The 22,924-nt window shown below is 37.9% G+C and overlaps 1 protein-coding gene across 2 annotated transcripts in view; it reads right to left on the bottom strand.

Annotated features, from left to right (window-relative positions):
- Window positions 1-22,924, bottom strand: part of EIPR1 (EARP complex and GARP complex interacting protein 1) — a 109,189-nt gene that overhangs the window by 73,139 nt on the left and 13,126 nt on the right. For both annotated transcript variants that reach the window (XR_003260207.2, XM_026106838.2), the window contains exon 3: window positions 18,888-19,020. Coding sequence is in view for 1 of the 2 variants with exons in the window: in XM_026106838.2 (XP_025962623.1) it covers window positions 18,888-19,020 (133 nt within the window). In the remaining variant the exon portion in view is untranslated. The remainder of the gene's footprint in view (window positions 1-18,887; window positions 19,021-22,924) is intronic.

The raw sequence follows: 22,924 nt of genomic DNA, 5'->3' as shown, positions 1-22,924 counted from the left end.
ATGGCTCGCAGACAGAATTTGGCTACACCACCGTAAAAGTTGCTTAGCAGCACATAGGAGTGCTTTCTTTCCAACACTTCATACGACTAGGTCTCATAAGTCACAACAAGGAGTTACAGCTCTTCTGACACATCAGATACATCTCTTAAGTATTTTAACACAGTAAAAAAAAAAAAAAAAAAAAAAAAAAAAAGGAGAAACTGGCACTGCCTGCACTCTCGCTTGTTCCTGATAGTCTTCCCAGTATTGTTACCACCAGCCCAGTTTTCATAATTGCAACAATGGGAGCCACACAAGAAGCAAGGTATTAGCTGGCCATTTAGAAAGCACTGTGAGGTTTAAGCCCCCACTGAGGAGATCTGCATGATACACCAATAAAAACCAGTGAACATGTTGGCTTTCATCATCACTAAGGCTAGTGAAGCTGAACACTATTATTAATATTGATACTTTTCTACACAGAAAAAAGGGCATAAAGAAAGCAGAAAGGTCTCATGGAGGCACTGACTTCATCAGCAGCAAAGCCACAGCAGCTGTCAGTTAAATAAGGCTAGAAGATAACAGTGCATTAAGGTTCCCCCTTGATGTTCTGTGGGTCATTAAAGCACTGAACTTCTTAACAGTTTGATGGGAACTGAGCAGCATTTATCCCCTCATTGAATCAGGCCCTCACTAGACAATTGCACATTTTGCGCTGCATGAGATTTCCAAAGACAAATATAATGACTGGACAGTTCATGGAAATCTACCTCAAATAAGATAAACGTCACTATATCCAACACAAGTAGTTTGTTTATGCGGCTGCCCCAAGTTCTGCAGACTGATTTCTAACTGATTTCTTGATTTGGAAAGGTAGGTTTATTACCCCTCATGGCAGATTGTTACAGTCTCCACATAGCACTTATCTTAATAAAGAGATCTAGATGTGTAGCTACGCTATCAACACACAAATTTTCCTCTACCAGTGACTTGTGATTCAGAGCTTAGATCTCTCAGTCATATTTTGCTTAGACCTGGACCTTATCTGGACAATTTGAATAGCTAACTTTCAGATGTGCTCACACACCAAGCATAAGTATTCTATGGAAGATAGTTATAGTTATAAACAATTAATAGCTAGATACTGTACCACATCATTTTCTGTTCGTGGAGTATAAATGTTAAGATTAAAAAATGCTGGTTTTGCTACAGCAAGAAACATACAAATTACTCATGTTTTTTAGTTGTATTTCATCTGTGTACCGTCTGAAAATACTAAAAGGCTAGAACATCCAGAAAGTGCAGAGAGAGAATAAACGGTGTCCTGCGCCAGTCAGCAGTTTTCACAGCCTGTGGCATGAAACAACACACAACGTAGCAGAAGGCTACTAACAGCTATGCTGTTCTCCTCGTTTCTCTACAGCTCTACAGTGCCATAGGACAGAAACCACACTGTAATTATTATTTTTTTAAATAAAACTAGAGTGAAAGAAAAGACACGCAGTTCTTCCCTAGAAAGCTTATAATCTAAGAAGAAAAATCATGAAAATATAACCAAACAAAAACAAACCCATAAAAGCTTTAGTGGGTCTTTTTTTTTTTCCCTCCTTTTTTCAGCCTTCATCATCCCACCATCAAATCTTCAGCTTAGAGATGGGACAGGATTCCTGCTCCAGTGTGCTTTATGTTTACTCCAAATGTACAATCTTACTGGGATCAGAGACATGGATAGGTACAAGCTGTGCAGGAACAACAGACCAGGAAGGTAAAAACTGCTATTTATGCAAGACAGCAGCTGGAATGCATGCAGCTCTGCCTACGGGTGGATGATGAGTCAGTTGACACTTTATGGGATAGGATTAGAGGGCAGACCAATGTGGGCAATGCTGTTGTGGTAAGAAAAGGCTTCTACAGGTATATCACAGCAGCAAAATGAACACTAGGGAAAATAGGGGCCTGCTGGCAAATAAGACAGGAGTCCTATGATAAAGGACATGGAAAAGGCACAGGTACTCCATACCTTATTCACTTCAGTTTTTACCGGTAAGATTTGCCCTCAGGAAAGCCAGGCCTCTGAGACCAGTGGGAAATCTGGAACAATGAATACTTATCCTCAATAGAGGAGGGCCAAGTGAGAGAATATCTACACAAATGGGACCTGACGAGATACATCCATGAGAGCAGAGTGAGCCAGCTGTTGTCATTGCAAGGCCACTCTCAATATCTTGAAAAGGTCATGGCAAATGAGGGAGGTTCTTGAGGACTGAAAGAGAGCAAGTGTCACTCCTATCTTCAAGGGGGAGGATCCAGGCAACTACAGGCTGATTAGCCTCCCTGGGAAGGTGATGGAGCAAATCCTTCTGGAAACTATTTCCAAACATATGAAGGACAAGAGAACCACTCTGGAAGCAGAGGCTCCTTAAAAAGAAACATCTACAAACTGAAGCTAGTTCAACAAAGGGCCACCAAGATGGTCAGGTGGTTGTAGCATATGCCCTGTGAGAAAATGTTGAACTGGCCTTGTTCAGCCTGGAGAGGAGAAGGCTTAGGGCAACTTAATAGCAGCTCTTCACCTTGGTGCATGGTGGGAAAACAAGAACCACTGAGCAAAGGTTGAAAGGAGAAGTTCCAATTGGATATGAGGAGAAACTTTTGCACCCTGAACACAGCCAAGCAGTGGAATGGGTTCTCCAGAGAGGCTTTGCAGTCTACATTGGTGGAGTTTTTCAAGACTCAACTGGTCTGATCCCATAGCTAACTCTGCTTTGACCAGAAGGTTGAGTTAGAGACCCTGTGAGGTTCCTTAAACCTAAATTAAGGATCCTATGATCCTTAAACAGTAGAGAAATACTATTAGTCTACCAGGTAGCATATGCATGTACAAGGTAGCATATGCACGTACATGGACATAATAAAATTATGCCAAGCTGCAAGTCTTCACAATGCCAGAAAAGGTACAAATACATTAACCTCAAATTCTCAGAGTCACTATAGCGACAGTGGCAGAATCATCTGCAATGGATCTCAATTTTTATGTCTAACAATCAAACATATTAATTTTGTCTGATGCCACACAAAGTTACTATAAACATAGTTTTCTCTTTTAAAGAACACTCACAAAAACTTAAGTTAAAATGGAATTAAGGTTGTAAGCTATCACCTAAAAATTATGAAAACCTAGAATTGTAATTGTCTTTAAAACATCTTTAGCAAGCTTTTACATAAACATTGCAGAGGATAGATTATGCTACAGAAATATAGTATAATGACATAACTCAGTGTTATCAAATGACTAGATCTAAATCTAGATTTACTACTTTATTTATCAAACCAGAAAAAGGCTAAATATTTAAGATACAGTTCGAACTTGAACTGTGAAGTTGATTAGGTCACCCGCAGAAGAAAAAGTAAATAGACTTTTAGTGTTCTTTTAGGAGTCCACCAAGCAAGGGACTCTCATGTCAGTCTCTCCAGCTTTCCAACAAAGATTTGATATGGTAAGGCTGAGGCAGGCCACATCTTTGTGGTAGTAATAGGGCCAGAGAGAATGGAAAGTGAAAAAATGTGAAGTCACAGGTCTTTTAATGTTTACTCAGACGGAACTCACACAGAATACTTAGCTTCACTTGCATATTCGTGAATAACTGTGAAGTTTAATATACACCAGAGAAAAGCAAGCTTCTAGATTTCACTTCTTATTGACAAGCTAGTTGGACAAGAATGCCTAAACATTTACTATAAGATAATATATGTATCCAGTTCCTACATATGTGGTTCTCTGATTTCATCCTCCTCAACAATTATACAGCATTCTGACATGTTGCTTGCAGAATCCTGGTCATAAAGAATTTTGAAGACTTCTTCAGATTTAAGGAGTTTGTCTCAGGCTTATGAGTCATATAGATTCACTCTGCAAAACGCGTACAACTACAGTGCAACCCACCAATGAAAACCTAGCAAACCAGAAATCAATTGCAATACTTCAGAATTGTACACTGACACGTTCCAGAGCTGGGTGGTTACCTGCAATCTGTCTGACCTGACCAGCAGAGTTGGCCACTGCAAAGTGGAAAAAATGGAATGGTAAAAGAAAAGTGGAAGTGTTTTAATTTAAAATGTTTATTTGAAAATTAAAACAATCTGAAATCATAACAAAAAAATTACCTAATTAACTCAGAAGACTAAAATGTTAGCAGTGAACATGTAGGAGAAGCTGTTGAACTAGCAGAAGAAATGTTTATAGAAATAATGAACACCAAGTGTTATTTACTGCAGCAATAGCACTGGATGGAGATAGAGAAAGAATATATATTTTTTCAGTGTATTACACTATTTCAGTTCAATATTTGAAAATTAAAGTTTAAAATTATTTTATATTATATGCTAGAGGATATAGCAGCCTGATAATTCAATGGGTTCTCTCTCAGTAACAGCTCTAATTCAGAAGCATTTCACCAACTTTCCATATTTTAGAAGCACTCTTTTCAATATCATGACCATCCTGCAATGCCTCTGTTTCAGCCATCTTCCCTCCTTCTTTCTGACATAGCTCTGTTTTGCTTCACGCTACAATTAACCCGATAACGGTTGTCAAATAAAAGAGGAAATCCTAACTCAATGAGTAAACAAGCATCTGTTTAAAGTTCATTATACTCTATATGCTCCCTCAGTCCTTACACTTTTCCTTATATATCTGCTCTGCTCTTACTCACTGGCTGAGATGCAGTACTAAGCTAGACTCCCACAACAGTCTTATGTATGTACGTACAAGATAATTGCCCATCCTCGTAGAATGTAATAATATAGCTTTGTTACCTGTCATTTGGACTACACTACAAAAATATATCTAAGCACACACAGGCCTTCCATTTGAACCCCAATTAACTTGGAACAATTTCTCAGCAACACAGGCTATTGAGAGAAGAGAAAAAAATTCACCATTTGCATAGTGGTTTTCCATCCTACATACCAGAGGTCAGTCATTTCCCTTAAAACCTTATTGGAAGGTACTTCATGGGAATGCTACAAATTACATATCATAATTACAATACTAGAGAACAACAGGTTCAAAGAACACTTAGAATACAATCATTTTTTTTATTATATTTCTTCCCTCAAACCATACAGAAAAAAGTTTGGTTTTGTGGTCTTCTAGTACTGCCGAGAAAAACACTGCGGAAAATTTAGAGAGATCATTCAACTCTGCATCCTACACTCCACTTCCTTATTTTATGACTCTAGAATATCACATAGCTGTACCAATGATTTCCCTACATGGAGTGTTTTCACTACAGCAAAGGAAATTCAAACCAGTGAAGTCAATGCCATGTGCTGTCTTCAAAACTAAGCAGCTGTGAGCATCACTAGCAGCATTATTTCCAATATGCTTACTGAAGGATTTTTCTCTTCAGGAAGTTTTTTAATACAGAAATGTATTGGGTGAAGAAAAGAGAAAAAAGACGTAATGCACTACACAGCCATAACTCATTGCAAATTCAGTGTTTCAAATTAACAGGTATTAAATACACACATACAAACACAAAACTGCTGTTTAATTTTGATAAAAAAGGAAAATAAAGTTTGCATTTTCTGGATTTACAAAAACAAGTTATTTATACAATTGTCTTCATTATCATGGCACAGTGGCACCTACCTTGTTTGCAGAAACATAATGAAATAAAAGATGTGTGTGTATATAGGTTCACGTTTGTGTGTGTAAAATGTCAGATAACAGTCTTCTGCAACTGCACTTCCTTTTGCCCTCTTGTGGCTTTGTGTGTCACGACGTGCTATTAAAATCCAGAACCTAATTTTGTAGAAGCTGAAAAACAGGTTTGCACTGAGAAAATAAATTGTTTTACAAATATATTTCAATATGATTTTGGTTAAGAAACTCAATTCTTAAGAGAAACAAGGAGCAAGCACAATTACGGAAGAAAACAACAATGTAAAATATTATTGTTCAAGTATTTAATTTCAAAACAAACTTGGGAAGGGTTTTGACTAACTTTTCAAAGACACTATGTTCCTTAGTCACCCCACCTTACACATAGATCCTATTGCTATTGCACTGGAAACAGCCCAACGTCCAAATCTTAATACTTTTATGCTTAATAGCAATCTGGCTTTTAAATTCCATTTTCCCCTCTTCCTAGAGGGAGGAATTCATCAAGCTTCATCCCAATGGATTTAAAGCAAAAATCTCTCTGACAGGCTAAAGTTAGACGAGAACAGGCATTCCACTGTGAGTTCTCAAAATAGCAATATTATTGTCATAATGCAAACCCCAAGTCCACTGGTGAGGCTTTGCTGCATCTCACCGAGCCATTATGTACCAAAACCAGCTCACACTAAGAGACAAGACAATTGTGCCATTCCTTGTTTTCTCCCCCTCTCTAGGTTTTCCAGTGGAATTGGTACTTGTTATGTCTGAGAAGAGTTTTAACTCTACACAGGCAAAGGTTACCATGATAATCAGTTCTGGCTTCTTGAAGCCCCACTAGCTTCCCTTTCCTCCTGATGTATTTTGGAGGATAAGTGGGAATGCTGTCTCAGCAGCTCTTCACATGTTTTCCCCTCACCTCCCCCACAAAGCAGAAATGGACAGTATGTAGTACCGGGTTTTGTGATAACCAATCTTTTAACAAGCCACATATCAAACAAAGGAAGGCACAGACATGGAATGAAAGACATATGTGGATTAATTTACAGTACTGCAGAAATTCTTACTTTTACCAATAATTTAAGCAATATTATTACTACACTCTGATGAACTGCAGATGTCTCTCTTTGGAGGAGCATCAGATGAAAGTATAGCCTGCACACTCTGAAAAGCAATTTTTTTTTTTTTTAAGGAGAAGGATACTGTATTTAAATCAAAAGATTTCTTCCTCCAAACTTCTTAGTCATTGAAATTAAGTAGTTGCTCAGTAAAAAAAAAAAAAAAAAAAGAACCACAACTTAAAACAGATTGATCAATAACCCATCCTTTATCAGCACAGACAACCTGGGATGCCAGTCTCACTGGATGACTAGCTAGTCATCAAGGCAGGAAGATCCAATTTCAAGGGGGAAAACATTGAAAAGTAAGTAAGAAATTGAATAGGATTTGGTTTGCTTGTTTTTATGAAAGGAACAGAAAAGTATAGATTATTATAGACTGCAATCAGATTTCTCTCCTTTAAAAAAAAATGTTTAGCTTCATTAGCAACAAACACCAGTCAGAACAGATACAATAGCATTTACTGATGTCATCAGTAATATGAAGGTTTGTTAATGTAACAAGTCTGCCTAAGAATCTGCAATAGTATATAATAGATTTTTTGCATAAGCATGCTTGTATACCTCTCTAAGTGCAAAGGAATTAAAATGGTCATATGGCTTGCCTACTTCATTTTCTTTTAATTTTCAAAGAAAAAAATTGCTAAATAGATTTGTTTCATAGCTGTGAAACTGTGATATACCACAGAAAAGGTAAACCAAGTTTAAAGGAATTCTTCTTAACATTCTTGAGTTTGCCAGCTCCAAGCCCTTGGAGCACCAGGGCTTGTGCTTTCTTGGAGAGCCATTTGCTTGGTTGTAGACAATTTTATTTTACAAATCTGAAAATGGAATTAAAAAAGATCACTAATGGCTTTTTGTTGTTTTAAACTAAAACTTTTAACAAGTTTAACAAATAGCAATTTTGGCATATTTCTAGAAGCTCCACAGAAATAAATCAAGTTTATGCAAGCTTAAAAATAAAAATATTTGAAAGGCATTAAATTCTACTCAGTAAATTATGACAAATACAGTCAGAATGAGTATTACAAATGTAAGGCAGAGCAAGCTAGGAATAAAAATCCCAAATCAAATTCTTCATAAAATATATGATACACCATTAGGATAAGTCATTTAAGATTTGTCCTGTATGCAGACACCAGACAATTATGGTAGTACTGTATAACTGTATAGGTCCAGATAGAACAAACAGGTTAAAAGCTATTTAAGTATTCATTTTGATTCCACCTGCTCATGTATGTTTGGCAGCAGTTAAAAATATTCAGGTATCAATGGGTATTTCAACTTGCTGCGGTAATTTTTCTAATATTCTTCTTGAAAGATATTTAAATAATTTCCTGTGTGAACTACCACATTAGACATCCAAAGCACAAGGTGGTAAGTACTCTTCCTAATGAAGAGCCCTCCTAAGAGTGTCAGAGTGTGTGTGTGTGTGTGTGTGTGTGTGTGTGTGTGTGTGTGTGTGTGTGTGTGTGTGTGTGTGTGTGTGTGTGTGTGTGTGTGTGTGTGTGTCTCCCTGCCCTTTCACGTGTACTTGCACATAACATATCTTTTGTCCTCCTTTCCCACAGGAAGTTTTAACAAGAAAGCTGTAAGAGGTGTAGCTTAGGAGAGTTCTTCCCCAAGGAGCACAGAACGAGGCATTCTGCAAAAACTTGCCTTTCTTCAGAATGTCTGACATTTTTTATTGGGCTTGATGTGACTGGATCCACACACTTCCACTTGAGGAGGACAGATATACTACAGAGCATGTGACACCAGCATCTTTGCTCGAGACTGCCTGTGGTCTCAACGTCATTAAGAACAAGAGAAGATGTCAGCTATTTTAAAAAAAAACAGTTTCTCTTGACATTCTGCTGAAGATCATTCAATTACAAAGAGCTGAAGATCATTCAATTACAAAGAGCATGGGTGAAAGAGAATACCAAGCAACTCCTAAAACAATTCTGCGATATATTCTGTATAATTAATTTCAGTAAAAGTTTCAATTATTCCCTCCTTTAACTAATCAAGACATTAACATTTGTGAAACCTCCTAGATTACTCTGAGCCTTTCTATAAATTCAGAGATGATCATGCTGGCAAAGAACTCTAGGCCCTTGACCAAACCAGAATCTAGCATTTAAAAACAGCTAGAAAAAAGTACTCTCTTCAGAAGCAAGAACACAAAATTAGACAAATATTTTACTTCACTGAAGGTGTACACCTAAGCCCCAGTAATTAAGCATTCACTTCAAATGAGAAGTATGAAGCTTTTTTAATTCATCAGCATCAACAGCCTTTTTAAGACATCTTTCCACAGTGCCTAGCAATCTTAACCATAACGCAACCACCCCATGGCACTGTACAAGTGCTGTACAGAAGGGATAGCTCGGTTCCAAAATATCCTCATCTCCAGAAGGACAACTTCTCTCTGACAGTTTATAAACAGATTTGTCTCAATTTTGCAGAGTAAGCTTACTAAGCTAGTAAGTCATAGCACTATGAGACCAGGAGAATTGAGATTCTTGACCATATCTTCATATCTTTCTTTATTTCATATATCTTTATCATGTGTTGTACTTACTTGTCTAATTTCTGAAGTATATGCACATTTCCCAGAAACATATTCTCCAAAACAAACAAACAGTGTATTTTACAACAACCTGTGGTAGAGAACATGACAGATATTTTAAGTGAGTTGTCTAAAGTAACGTATGAGATCTGCGCTCATTCAGAGTCAGTTAGGCTACACCCACACTAGGGGAAAGAAAAAGAGGATCAGGGACAGTTCTCTAGCCCCAAGGCCAACTGGTTCAACAGAGCTGCACCTTTTACAGGGTAAAAGCAGGAGGCTACACTTCCACTACCTGTGGGCATCACTTTCTGAAAGTGCTAGCTGGCCTATGCCCAAACTGTGCAGAGAGCGCTCTAACTCCTCAACGGGAGGCACTACTGTGAGTTAGAGCTCAGGTCAAGACTCTGGCCCTATTCCAGTTCCTGGAATACATACGTAACCTTAAAATCTTAGTCTGATGTTACACGTTACAGGTTGCAATTTCAGGCAAAAGTTACCACTAGCAATACTGAGGCAATCAGTAAAACCAAGAGCACACAGCTATCTGATATCAAAATCTGGCTATTCAGTATTAAGATTCTCATGGGCAGTAAGCTTTATCCCTCCCAAACTAGCAGATAAGGGCTGCTTTGTTTTTAAAATGATTTTCAGTGTTGATATAGTTTCCCTCACCTCTACTTTCCACACCTGCTCCCACCCTGTATGAACCAAAACATATGAAAAAAAAAGAAATCCCCAAAAGTCCACATATAACCACTATCCACCCCTACTCCCTCCAAGTGGAAAATTTTTCATACACCCAATGTCAATGTATATTATCGAATGGACTAACAAGAAGGGCATCATTCAGGAATTCACGTATTTCAAAGTACTCGCCTGTTTCATCTTACCCCAGGATCCTGCTGCCATTATCCACTTTAGATACAAAAGTTACAACAGACATTTCCTTTTCTGTTGGTATTTCTCCCTGCCTCAGAACACTACTGAAAGTCCATTCAAATGCCTTTCCTACTTCCCTGGCTGGATTCTGAAAATTCAGTAATACAGAGAGCGTATATGGATTGTCTTTCCAACAGGGTCTGGTGCTTTGTCAGCTCTTCATTGTTCTAATTTCCCAATCTGTTCTGCTCTAGCACAATCTACAGCCTTTTTGGCATTTCACCTCAACACGATAAAAAAAATTTATCCTAGTCTAGGCTAGGATACTCCTTCTAATACTGAAACAAAGCTTCTTTCAGACTTAAAGTAATACTACATATATGAAATGATTTCCTCCTAGTGAGTGAAGAAAGCTCTTGGATGGCTACTGATTTCTTGCAAATTTGAAGATTAACTTATCTTCATTTTTTAAACTTATATTTATTTTGTTATTATTCTCATCCTTTTTTATCTTTTTTTTTGGAGGTTGCATTTTTGACCCTCACCCCGCCCCATCCTTATTCTTTTCTGATATTTAAAAGCATATTTCTATGAAGCCGTTTTCACCTCTTTAATTACTTTATCAACTTTCTTATTCATGCTTTTAAAAATGTCACTCCTGTCCCACTTTAAATCAGAGAAAGTAAAAAACGAATATGCAATTGACTACAGCGAGTCAGAATAATAAAAGGAAGGAAGGTGTAAAGTTCCCAGAGTTGTTCTGACATGGACTCTCTGTTAAATACAGCTGAGCCACTGTGAAGAAAATGCTGTGATTTCTGCTTTGTTGAGCACAACAACTTCAAGATGTAAATAAATACCATAGGCAAATAAATGATCAAATTTATTCCATCTTTGATTTAAGATGAAACCACACTTTCAGAGATGAAGTATTAGTCAATTAAGATGCAAGTGTAGCACTCTAGCTTACAACCTTTATTACCATCATCCAAAAAAATCTATGTACATTGGATCCTTCTCATTCAATCATCCATCCATTTACCTGATTTCTTTAAACTTAATCTGTATCATATCGAAATTTAACAAGACTGCCACTCTAAAGTTGCAAGACTACCAAATAGATTTTTCCTTCCTCTTTAATTCTTACCCACTTTAAAGCTGTCAGTACTTTTCCTATTCTGTTTAAAGGAAGAAAAAGAAAAAAAAAAAAAAAAAACCACACACCCAAGGTGGGTTTTTTTTTCTTTCTTCAATTGACTTGGCACATTAGAGGGAAAAAAATAGATACATCAGTATGTCACAAAACTGATTAACAGTGCATAAATTTATTTAGATATTTTGAGTGTTAATTTTCAAAGCCTTCCCTCCACACACCCCCAAGATATTCAGCTATGTTTTAATCCAGATTCTCTCTTAAATCTAGCTGCTTTTGCATCTTTATATACCTTTCTCCCTCCAGTTTAGTAATCGGGGATAAAATACAGCATTCCTGATACTTACAATACTCACAATACCAAATATCTGCCAAACTCATTTGATGAAAAATTGGATGTTATCTATGTGCAATGACAGCCCAAAATAGAGGGAGATAATGTAAAACTGCCATTTGCTTGTACAGGAACTCACATAGCAGAGATTTTTACTTAGGATCTGAAGGTTCTAACTAGATTAATGAAACCCATGAAAGCCACTGGTTTCCACAGGTTGGTTTGTTGCTATCTTCCCCTCTACCACCACAGACTTTGTTTAACCCTACAAAAATTACATGTAGACAACCCCTATCAAAATACAGAAGAAAATTAATGGTTTTAACTTTTTATCTGTTCAGAGTTCTCATGCCTTGGCTACATCCAGACTATGGTTTGAAAATAAGATGAGCAATATTTAATGGCAAAGATAATAAATGACAAAAAGAAGAAAAACGGCATCCACCCCAATCAATTACTTCATCTGCCAACTATACATCTTGTCTCCTAACTGTGAGTCAGTCAGGAATGGTCTTACTACATACCCAACATACTGCATAGATGAGTATCCTAAAGTATAGTAAGCTTCTGATCTTTTTGAGAAGTAAGAGAATTTTATATACAACCAGTAAGCCTATCTTAGCCTTTTCTATTACTCACTCAGTAATAGAATTTTCCTACAAAAACTGTATAAAATTCTGTAAGTGATACCCAGTGGGTAGGAGTGGGGGAATCATCATAACCAAGAAAGGAACTGACTAGAGTAAGCTCTCCCTCTACGATTATATTATTGGGAGCAGATATTATTCTGGTTATTATCACCATACAGAATAATAAAGCGTTCTATTTTTTTCAAAGATGCAATATCAAATGGGAAATAAAACCAGTAAATACCGATGCTAATCAAAAAAAGGGGTTTTCTTGGATTTTGGCTTGAGAGAGAGAAGACTCCTTTTTTTTTCCCTTTTCCTTTTAAAACTTGTTTACTTAAGGATATCCTGATAGAATACCTCTAGTAGCAGAATATAATGCAGGATTTAAATTAATTGTATTTATTGTTTAGAGAATGCATTTCCTAAGTTGCATATTCAGCAAGGATTTGAAGTTCTTCATGACCTCTTCAGAGAATGGTTGAGGTTGGAAGGGACCTTTAGAGGTCATCTAGTCCAATTCCCCTGCTCAAGTAGGGTCACGGAGAGCACATTGCCCAGGACCCTGTCCAGATGGCTTTTGAGTATCTCCAAGGATGGAGACTCTGCAGCCTCTCTAGGCAACCTGTGTCAGCGCTCAGTCACCCTCACAGTAAAGAAGTTTTTCCTCATGTTCAGATGGAACTGCCTGTGTTTCAGTTTGTGCCCATTGCCTCTCATCCTGTCACTGGGCACCACTGAGAAAAGTCTAGCCCCATCCTCTTTATACCCTCCCTTCAGATACTTATGCACATTGGTGAGATCCTCCCTGAGCCTTCTCTAGGCTGAAGAATCCCAGCTCTTGGGGGGTCTCTTTCTTGAGAAGAAGAAAGCGATTTAAGCTACCTTATTTTACTGTACAGGGAAGTTACTTTTCTTGAAAGAGTGGGAATTAAAAAAAAAAAAAAAAAGACCGCAGGATCAATATGCCAGTGAATAGTAAATATTCTGATGGGTTTTATGTAATGTGCAGTAGCTCTTATTTGGCCTGTCTGCCAAAAATAAGAGCAGTCTGTCTCCAACTGTTGAAATACGCTGTATTTCTCAAAAATTAAAGGTCATCTTAAAATGATGACCGAATTGTGGCCACTGGTAAAGTTTGCAGTTTATGAAAACAAAACTGAACCTTATCCAAAGTTAACATTTCAAAAGAATTATCTAGTGGCTAACAAGGAAATGAATTTTCATTGACATGGAAGTCTAGCTATCTTGTTACGGTTTGTCACAAGACTTACCTCCTTAAGAGGGCTACCAATAATAATAATTCACCATTCAAAGTTCTACCTTCTTATGTCTCTTTCACTTACTTGTCAAAGATAAGTAGAAAAATTTCTTTCACATATCCATGGAGCAAGAAAATATAAAACTAGTAAGTTCTCCATGGAGAGTTTCAGGGTAAGATTTTTCTTTATATTTACATTATGGATACTCATTTTATATTAGTTCTTTCCATTTGAAAGAGGAGGTTTCCTAGATGTATGATTTTGGAAGCAGATGCTATATAAACATTGGGGGGCGGAGGGGGGAGAGAGACAAGTATTTATGGAAGAAAAGCTTCAGACCTGCAGAACCGTACACCATCATGCTTACTGGTAGCCAAAATGCTACCACTAAGAACTTAGAAAAAGATTCAATCTGCGGTCTTAACGATAGCACATCTAAATGACTTAAACACACTAAAATAGAAAAATATTCAGGAATTAATGCACTGCTATATCATTAGTTGCAAAATGCTTTTTCAAAACGAATCAAATCTCAAAGTCTCTCTTCAACCCAGGTACACCCTATTTCACTTCACTGCTTCACTATTTACACACACTTTCAGTTCATTATTTATTATATTTTCCAAACTTCCTTTATGAAAGAGATACTTCTCTTTCTAAGGAAAGAAAAACAAGTAACAGGAGATCGGTTTGTTTGTACCTATATTGTACCTTTTATTTGTACCTACTACACTTTTTTTGTGAAGTAACGTAGAGTCTTATTCACCTCTTGATTATGGTAACTGACTAAGAGCAAGAAAGTAAAAGAAAACTCTCAGTATCTCTGCAGATATACAGGAGGAAATTTCAAAGTTTTTTGCAAGTGCTTCACTCTTTTCCATTAACTTACTTCAATAGGCTCCGAAGTGAAAAATAAGTAATTCCACTTTTCTTCTCTGCCAAATTTTACCACTTACTTGGGCAACTTCAAAAAAGAGCTACTAATAATGGTTACACATCTCACTTCTTCATGCTCCCAGTTTCAACAACAATAAAAATTTGCCAGAAGTATTGTGCTCAGACATGAGAGATGGTTACAATAGAAATACCTATGACTGTTCCCAACAGCATCTCATTTGACTGGTGCTTCAATGAGGAAAAAAAAATTAGAGCCTTTTTAAAATGACAAAGCAAAACAAATGCAGTATATAAAAGCCAGTACATAAAAAGGTCTTAAAAGGTTTTGATTGTTTAATTTGGTTGCATTACTAGTTGAAATAAGTTGTCTGCTGAACTCAATACTCCTTTTTATTAGAACCCCATGCTGTGTGCTTTCTGTTCCATATTTTGCTATTTAGAGTCATCAATAGTCATTTAAGAGCCAGATCTTGTTTTCTTTGGAATATTTATGGCTGATGATTCTAAATGAAGATGCATGAAGTACAAACAATAAAGTTTAATGTTCATAAACCAGGTAAAGCAAACCAAATCTAGAACAAAAAGAAGCTAGAATAGAAAACATGCATATGAATTAATATGTCCAATTATTGGCATCAGCTATCTCACAGAAATTGGAAGTGTTTTGATAGAAGCCCATTTCTAGCAAACCTACTCAATAAGCTCTCTCTCAAACAGGTTTCTCAATTAATATGCAGACTGCTATAAGGAATTGCTATAAAACGCTCTAAGGAACTTAAGTATACTCCTTTCTCAAGAAGGAATACAACCACACTTTAGAAAGTATATCGACCCTAAATAATACTTGCATTTAAAGTTAGGTACAAATTGACTAAATTAAGACATGTTAACATCAAATGAGACATTACACTGGACTTCACAGTCTCTCTCTTTACAACCTTGCCCTTCTGTTAGGTAGGGAAAAAGAGGTAAATATATTCTTCTTTCACATGTTTCACCTTACTCTTTGCAGCTAAGGATCAGTAAGTCAGCTCAGGAAGGCTAGAGAAAGAAGCATAATCTATCCTAAAGAATTTCAGGGCAGATTACTACTTTCTCATTTTCTCCATGGATCACTGGCTAAGTGAGGAAGTTACGCCCAGTAAGTAAAATCAGAGAGAAAAAGGTAAGCCAACACAGGCTAATGCCATTTTCGTGCTCTTAGAGAAAATGCCCGCACTCAATTTCAGTTTAGGAAAGAGAAGAAGGTCTCCATTGCTCTCACCTATCTCCTAAAATTGCCTTTGAAAGATCTGCAAAAGAAATTCATAATTTAGCACTTACACTCCTATTCACAAGGACTGGAAAACTAATCTGTCTTGAGCCTTCTCTCTAACACAACCACAAGGTTGAGCAATAAGAATTCACATCTCTACAGCTGTTTACACATGCATGAAATCTGAAGCATATTACCTTATACTTATGCTCCTAGACTTTATTTTCCATTAAAGAATGGACTAATGTTTAATAGAAGGAATAATATTTATTCAAAGTGATGGCAGAGATTTCTTGCTTGTCACAGAGAAAAAAAAAAATATATATATTCCCTTCCCAAAGTGAAGTAGGTGGATTTTTCAAGCCCCAGGACAGAATCTTGCTCAGGAAAAGCACAGAGATCCTAAAGCTCAACAGCTGTGCACTCAGAGTCACAGAATCATTGAGGTTGGAAGGAATCTCTTGAGATCATCTAGTCCAAACCCCCTGCTCAAGCAGGTCACCTAAAGCAGGCTATCCAGATAGCTCTGGAATATCTCCAAGGATGGAGACTCCACAGTTTCTCTGGGAAACCTGTGCCAGTGCTCAGTCACCCTCATAGTAAAGAAGTTTTTCCTCATGTTCAGACAGAACTGCCTGTGTTTCAGTTTGTGCCCGTTGCCTCTTGTCCTGTCACTGGGCACCACTAAGAAAAGTCTAGCCCCATCCTCTTTACACCTTCCCTTTCAGATACTTACACGCGTTTATATAGACAATCTTCTCTTCTGCAGGCTCAACAGTCCCAGCTCTCTCTGCCCTTTCTGATATGACAGATGCTGTAGTCCCTTCATCACCCTTGTGGCCCTTCACTGGACTCACTAAAGTATGTCCATGTCTATCTTGTACTGGGGAGCCCAGAACTGGACACAGTACTCCAGGTGTGGTCTCACCAGGGCCAAGTAGAGGGGGAGGATCACCTCCCTCCACCTGCTAGCAATGCTTTGCCTAATGCAACCCGGGATACCATTGTCCTTCTTGGCCACAAGGGCACATCGCTGGCTCATGGTCAACTGGTTGCCCACCAGGACTCCCAGGTCCTTCTCTGCAGAGCTGCTTTCCAGCAGGTCAACCCCTAGCCTGTACTGGTGCATGGGTTTATTCCTCCCTAAGTGCAGGATCCTGCACTTGCCTTTGTTGAACTTCAGGAGGCTCCCCTCTGCCTGTCTCTCCAGCCTGCTAAGGCAGCACAACCCTCTGATGCATCAGCCACTCCTCCCAGTTTTGTATCGTCAACAAACTTGCTGAGTTTGCCTGTGAGGATGTTATGTGAGACAGCGTCAAAAGCCTTGCTGAAGTCAAGGTAGACAACATCCACTGCTCTCCCCTCATCTACCCAGCTAGTCATTCCATCGTAGAAGGCTATCAGGTTGGTTAAGCATGATTTCCCCTTGGTGAATCTATGGTGACTACTCTTGATCACCTTCTTTCTTGTCCTTCATGTGCTTGGAAATGGTATCCAGGATGAGCTGCTCCATCACCTTTCCAGGCATCAGGGTGAGGCTGACTGGCCTGTAGCTCCCTGGGTCCTCCTTCTTGCCCTTTTGAAAGACTGGGGTGACATTTGCTTTCTTCCAGTCACCATCAGGCACCTCTCCTGATCTCCATGACCTTTCAGAGATAATTGATTGAGAGTGGCCATGCAACCACACTGGCCAGCGCCCTTAGCACTCATGGGTATATCCCAACATGGCCCATGGACTTGTGTATGTCAAGTTTGCTCAAGTGATTCCTAACCTGATCCTCCTCCACCAAGGAGACTTCCTTTCTTCACACTTTCTCCCTGCTCCCCAGGGCCTAGGATTCCTGAGGGCCAGTCTTACCAGTGAAGACTAAGGCAGAGAAAGCATTCAGTACCTCAGCTTTTCCTGTATCCTTTATCGCCAGGGCCCCTGCCCCATTCAGCAGCAGGCCCACATTTCTCCTAGTTTTCCTTTTGTTACCAATATATTTATAGGAGTCCTTCTTGATGTCCTTGATGTCCCTTGACAGATTAAACTCCAGGTGGACCTTGGCCTTCCTAGCCCCATTCCTGAATACTTGGATAATGTCCCTACCTTCCTCCCAGGTTACCTGTCCCTGCTTCCACCTTCTCTATACTTTCTTCTTCTGTTTGAGTTTTGCCAGGAGTTCCCCATTCATGCAGGCAGGTCTCCTGCCCCCTTTTCTCAATTTCTTGCTCATTGGGATGCACTGTTCTTGAGCTTGAAGAAGGTGATCCTTGAATATCAACCAGCTTTCTTGGACCCCTTTTTTCCTTCTAAAGCCCTATCCCATGGGATTCTTCCAAGAAAGTCCCTGAAGAGGCCAAAGTCTGCTCTCCTGAAGTCCAGGGTTGTGACTGTGCTTTTTGCCCTGCTTCCTTCTCACAAGATCCTGAACTCCATAATCTCATGGTCACTGCAGTCAACACTGTCCCCAACCTTCACATCCCCAGCCAGCCCTTCCTTGTTTGTAAGTATAAGGTCCAGCAGAGCAACGCTCCTTGTAGGCTCCTCTATCATGTATCTCAGGAAGTTGTCATCAATGCTCCTGGAATCTCCCGGATTGCTTGCGCCATGCAGCGTTGTCCCTCCAGCAGATATCAGGGATAACGCTCACTGTTAGGTTACCTAAGGAATGTGCTTGTGTAACCTAAGTGTTCCTGCTCTTTTTGATGAGATATTTAGGTAAGAACAAGTAATTCTTTGTGGGCCCACATGCTTTACGTATATAACAAATAACTATATACAAATGTCATCTGCAATTTTTAGAAGAGCTTGATGCTGGCAAGATGGTATTTTGAAAGACATTTGCTTTCACTTTCAAAAACAAACATACAAAACAAAAAGAATGAAGCCTAAAATAATGTGAATATATCTCACTTGCCACACTTTGCATCTGGCAAGCAATACTTTTATTTTGCTGCTTTCTGTGACTTGAATGTAAAAGTAGACTTGCAACAAAGATGATCTAAGGCTATGAGACAGATAAGGTATATTTAATGGTATATCAAGATTTTTGGAAAATGCTTGTACTGAGAGAAATCCGATTTTAAATTGTTTACACGTTGCTAGGTTTTCAACTTCTGCACATTCAACAGTATTCAAACACTTAAACAGGTTTGAAGTGATCAGAAAGCACTTACTTTTATTGTAGCACGTTGCTAGTACACCTTTATCTGCAGGACTGGCACTAATGTGCCAAATTTCACCCACTTGATGAAGGAGAACATTTTTGTTTATAATGTTGTTTTCATCATCAAAATCTATGATGTGAATCTGCAAATAAAATAAGAGAGAACATTAGGACTTCAAATGTTTTCCTGTGGGTCTTAATTATACACAGCGACTGCACAGAACAATTTAATGAGAATTTTATAACTCATAGCTACTTTAATTAATTGTTATACTAACAATTTAGTATAACATTAATTTCATGCAGGATATATTTTTCTAGAAAAGCAATTTCCATATTTCAAGGAAATCCCATGTATACTCTTCTCAGTGTTGCAACTTAAAGCTCAAAAGTAATTTTCATATCACGGTTAAAAGTAAATGAACTACTTCCACTAATCTTTCAATTCAGTACTTCGCATAGTAACGAACAGAAATAATAATATTACAATCCTTACTTTCAATGCCTGCACCGATTCTGTATCCAAATCTTCAGATTTAAATATTCTCTAAAGAAAGAGCTTGAATGGGAAAGGATTTATCTGAAACTGAGATAGCTGATGCTTAGTGGGAAAGCTTTTGTTCATTTGTTTTGGGGGGGTTACTGGGTTTCTTGTTTTAAGGAGTTCACTTCAGGAAACACATACAAATCTGAACCAATTATTAAAGCATCTGGAAATGTAATACTTTTTAGACCATAGAGAAAAATAAAAAGTTAAAGTGAAAGATTAAGATACACCTAATATTTTTAATTGGTCTACTTTACTCTTGCCTTTCCCTCTATTTTAAATTACAGTAGTTTTTTCTATATTTGCATCAGAAAAAGAAGAAATTAAGAAAAAATCCAGCCTGACACAAAATATACAAGTAACTTTACTCCCGAGACTAATTCCGATAAGCTCAACAACGAACAAATAAATTCTAGAAGACCTACAATTTTTAGTGAACCATATCCTCATTAAAAGTTCATTAGCAAAGTTCGGTGAGCAATGAAAAGAAAGAGAAACAAAGACATCCCATCATGAACTACTGAATTACTTCACTGCTAAAATCTTAGTTACACAGTGTTACAGAAAATTTTCTTAAAGGGGAGAAGAAGCTAGATAGGAGTCTACTTAGTCTAATTGGCAGTATTATGCATTATTTTTTTTAAATGTCTGACGTTACCTTTTCCTCTTTCCTCCAAATACTGTCATCAGCAATTCTTTCCTCAAATTTTAAATCTTCATCACCTGTATTTTCTTCCACTCTGTCATATAAGGAATATTAACAACTCTGCAGTTGTTTAGCAAGGTATCAGATTTCATTTGTTGCCTTGAACCTACAAATCTACCAAGGAATCAGGACACTATTCATCTCCTACACCAACTAAATTGGGCAGGATGATGGATATTTAAGTGACCCTCCTTTCAAAACTTTCCAGTGTCACATCACTTTGACTTAAGTCATTTATAGTTGTACTTTATTTCACCTTCTTGTACATCCTCTCTCTCATTTGCCCTATGTCCCGATTTGAGTGTTTCTGTCTATACAGAGCACTTACTCATCCCATCATTAAAGCTCACTTTCTAACCTCTCCCCTTCTGTTTTTATTGAAAGACATCATCTGCACAGCCTTCTCTCTCTCTCTTTTTTTTTTTTTTTTTTTAAATCAGGACTTTCAATGTTGTGAATAAGTTTACAAATGAAACTATTTGTTGACCAAAAAAAAAAAAAAAAAAAAAAAAAAAAAGCTTTTAAGACCTCAGGATTGGAAGGTACGGCTACAACCTGTAAGATGATGTTCCTTTTACAACTCTAAGGTAAAACACCTTCAACAGATTCATGGCGTGAAGCGCAACCTACCACTGGAGTTGCATAGTCTCCTTGGCAGCTCTACCAAAGTCCCTAAAGGTGAATCACAAATCAAAATTCCATCTACTGCGATAACACATATTCTGTATCCCCACTAACCCAGTTAAGAGGGTCATTCAGTACATAAACTAAGAGAATATTCTCTACTCCATCTAAAGCCCCTTGAAGTCACAGATAACCAACTTCTCCTCTGCTGTGATGCTTCTGCTTCAACTGACAGCAACAGCTGGAAACTTCGCAATCCCCAAACTTGATTTTCTTACATAGTGCCTTCACAGGCTGCAGAAACTGGAGAATGAGTTGTATTAGCTTGACTGGCCAAGGCCATACTCTGTACCTATTCAGCACCACGCATTAAAGTAAACATAAAAAGGGAATTATTTTATAATCCAAGAGACAAGATGGAAAATAACTTGGAGAATTCTGAGAAAGAGAGATATTAGAAAAGCATAATGAGGTATTGTTCCTTTATATGCTTCCAAAGTGTTCAGCAAATACCTCAAGCTAAGCACAGTAGATGAAGCTGCAGTTTAGCAACAGTAAATAATGAGCATAAAGGTTCCAAAAACTAAAAATTTTAAGGATCACGCACAAACATTTTCAGGGAATTGCATGGAACGGCATGTACAATTTCTCAAATGCTGTAGTGAAAGCTTTTTTTTCCTTCAATATTTATATTTAGAAAGAACTGAAATGTCTGTTTTGATTTTAGGTTTTTTTTTTTAAAGCCTCCTTTTTTTTTTTTAATCCTCTAAGTTAGGAACCAGCAGGGATGGTTGCATCAGTCAGCAGGTCACAGATAACTAGCAAGAAGCTGCAGATTTTCAGAAGGCATCATCTTCCAAGCACCAAGACTTTGCTAAAAGAGACAAGATTATAATACATATCTGCATTCTGGATATCTTCCTCCAATAGTCCACTGCCCCCAAGTGATTATTCACTCCAGATTCTGTCTCCAACCTCTTCCGCCCTATCCTTTTTTAAAAAAATCTTAGGTTGACAATTTTATTCTTATATTCCCCACTTTCCCGATCATCCTCCAAGAACATTCTCTTTTCCTTCCCTCTTCCTGCTGTTACTCTACAAAGACAAAATGGGTCAAAACCCAGCAAAACAAACAAAGTTCGTATAAACAAAGCTGTGCATGTGCCTTTTCTTTGCTAGCCACAGGCATTCTGGTTGCATACTTCCATGCAAATTCAGAAAATACACAGCAAAGTGGTTCTGCAGTGTGGAGCACTGGATCTTTACTCAGAAAGGAAACTACCTAATTTTCAGCAAGTTACGAAGACTACAAGTACTACACACTGTTAATATCTCAAATACTGAGACAACACTAAATCTTATAAAGATTTTCCTTCACTTTAAAATAAAAATGTTAATAGAAAAATATTTTCACCACATCTCCTATGAAAGCCTAAATCATTTCCTACAGCAATACTCCTTGACAAGGGAGAAGTTGCCATGCCAGCTGATCAGTTAGTCCTCTCATCGGCAACATGCCCATCTGTGATTGGAAGGGAAGAAAGATTTTGCACGTGATGGGGCTGCATGAGCACGCTGTGCAGTACCTGATCAAGTACTAAAGGTAGCACGCCAGCTCATAAGACAGGTCTGGTAACAAGGTTTCTAAGCAAATCTAGAGAACCTACTACTGAATTAAGCAATAATGATCTGAGGCCTAGGGCACTTCATGGGGATTAGCAACTAGCTGAAAGGAGTCGACAGCCTGAGGCACAGCTAAAGGCCAATAACTCCCAAATATGCTTTAATACCCTAGGAAGTGACCTGCATGTCTATTACTAATGCTATTCACAGAAAAAAGAAAAGCATGCTTGATAAAGCTGAAATACATGCGTATAGAGATATTTCTAAAATGGGGAATTTGTGCTTACCTGAATGAGGACGTTTAAATTATTTAAGACCTCCTGGATACCAACTGAGAAGCGAGAATCACTCTCCAATTACTATTTTGGATCAGGATTAAATTATTAGTAAAACTGAGACATAAAGATGGGTGTGAGTGGGACTTTTAGGCAGGTTACGCTGTGTATTCAATCAGCAGAAAAACACTTTATAATATCTGACAACCATCTGAGATAGCCCAAACAAAAATATTACTGCGTGTATTCATTTTTAACTAAGTTTATTGTGC

The sequence above is a fragment of the Dromaius novaehollandiae genome, chromosome 3 (genome assembly GCF_036370855.1).
Source record: "Dromaius novaehollandiae isolate bDroNov1 chromosome 3, bDroNov1.hap1, whole genome shotgun sequence".
NCBI classification, from domain to species: domain Eukaryota; kingdom Metazoa; phylum Chordata; class Aves; order Casuariiformes; family Dromaiidae; genus Dromaius; species Dromaius novaehollandiae.
This window is presented reverse-complemented; position numbering and strand designations above follow the sequence as displayed.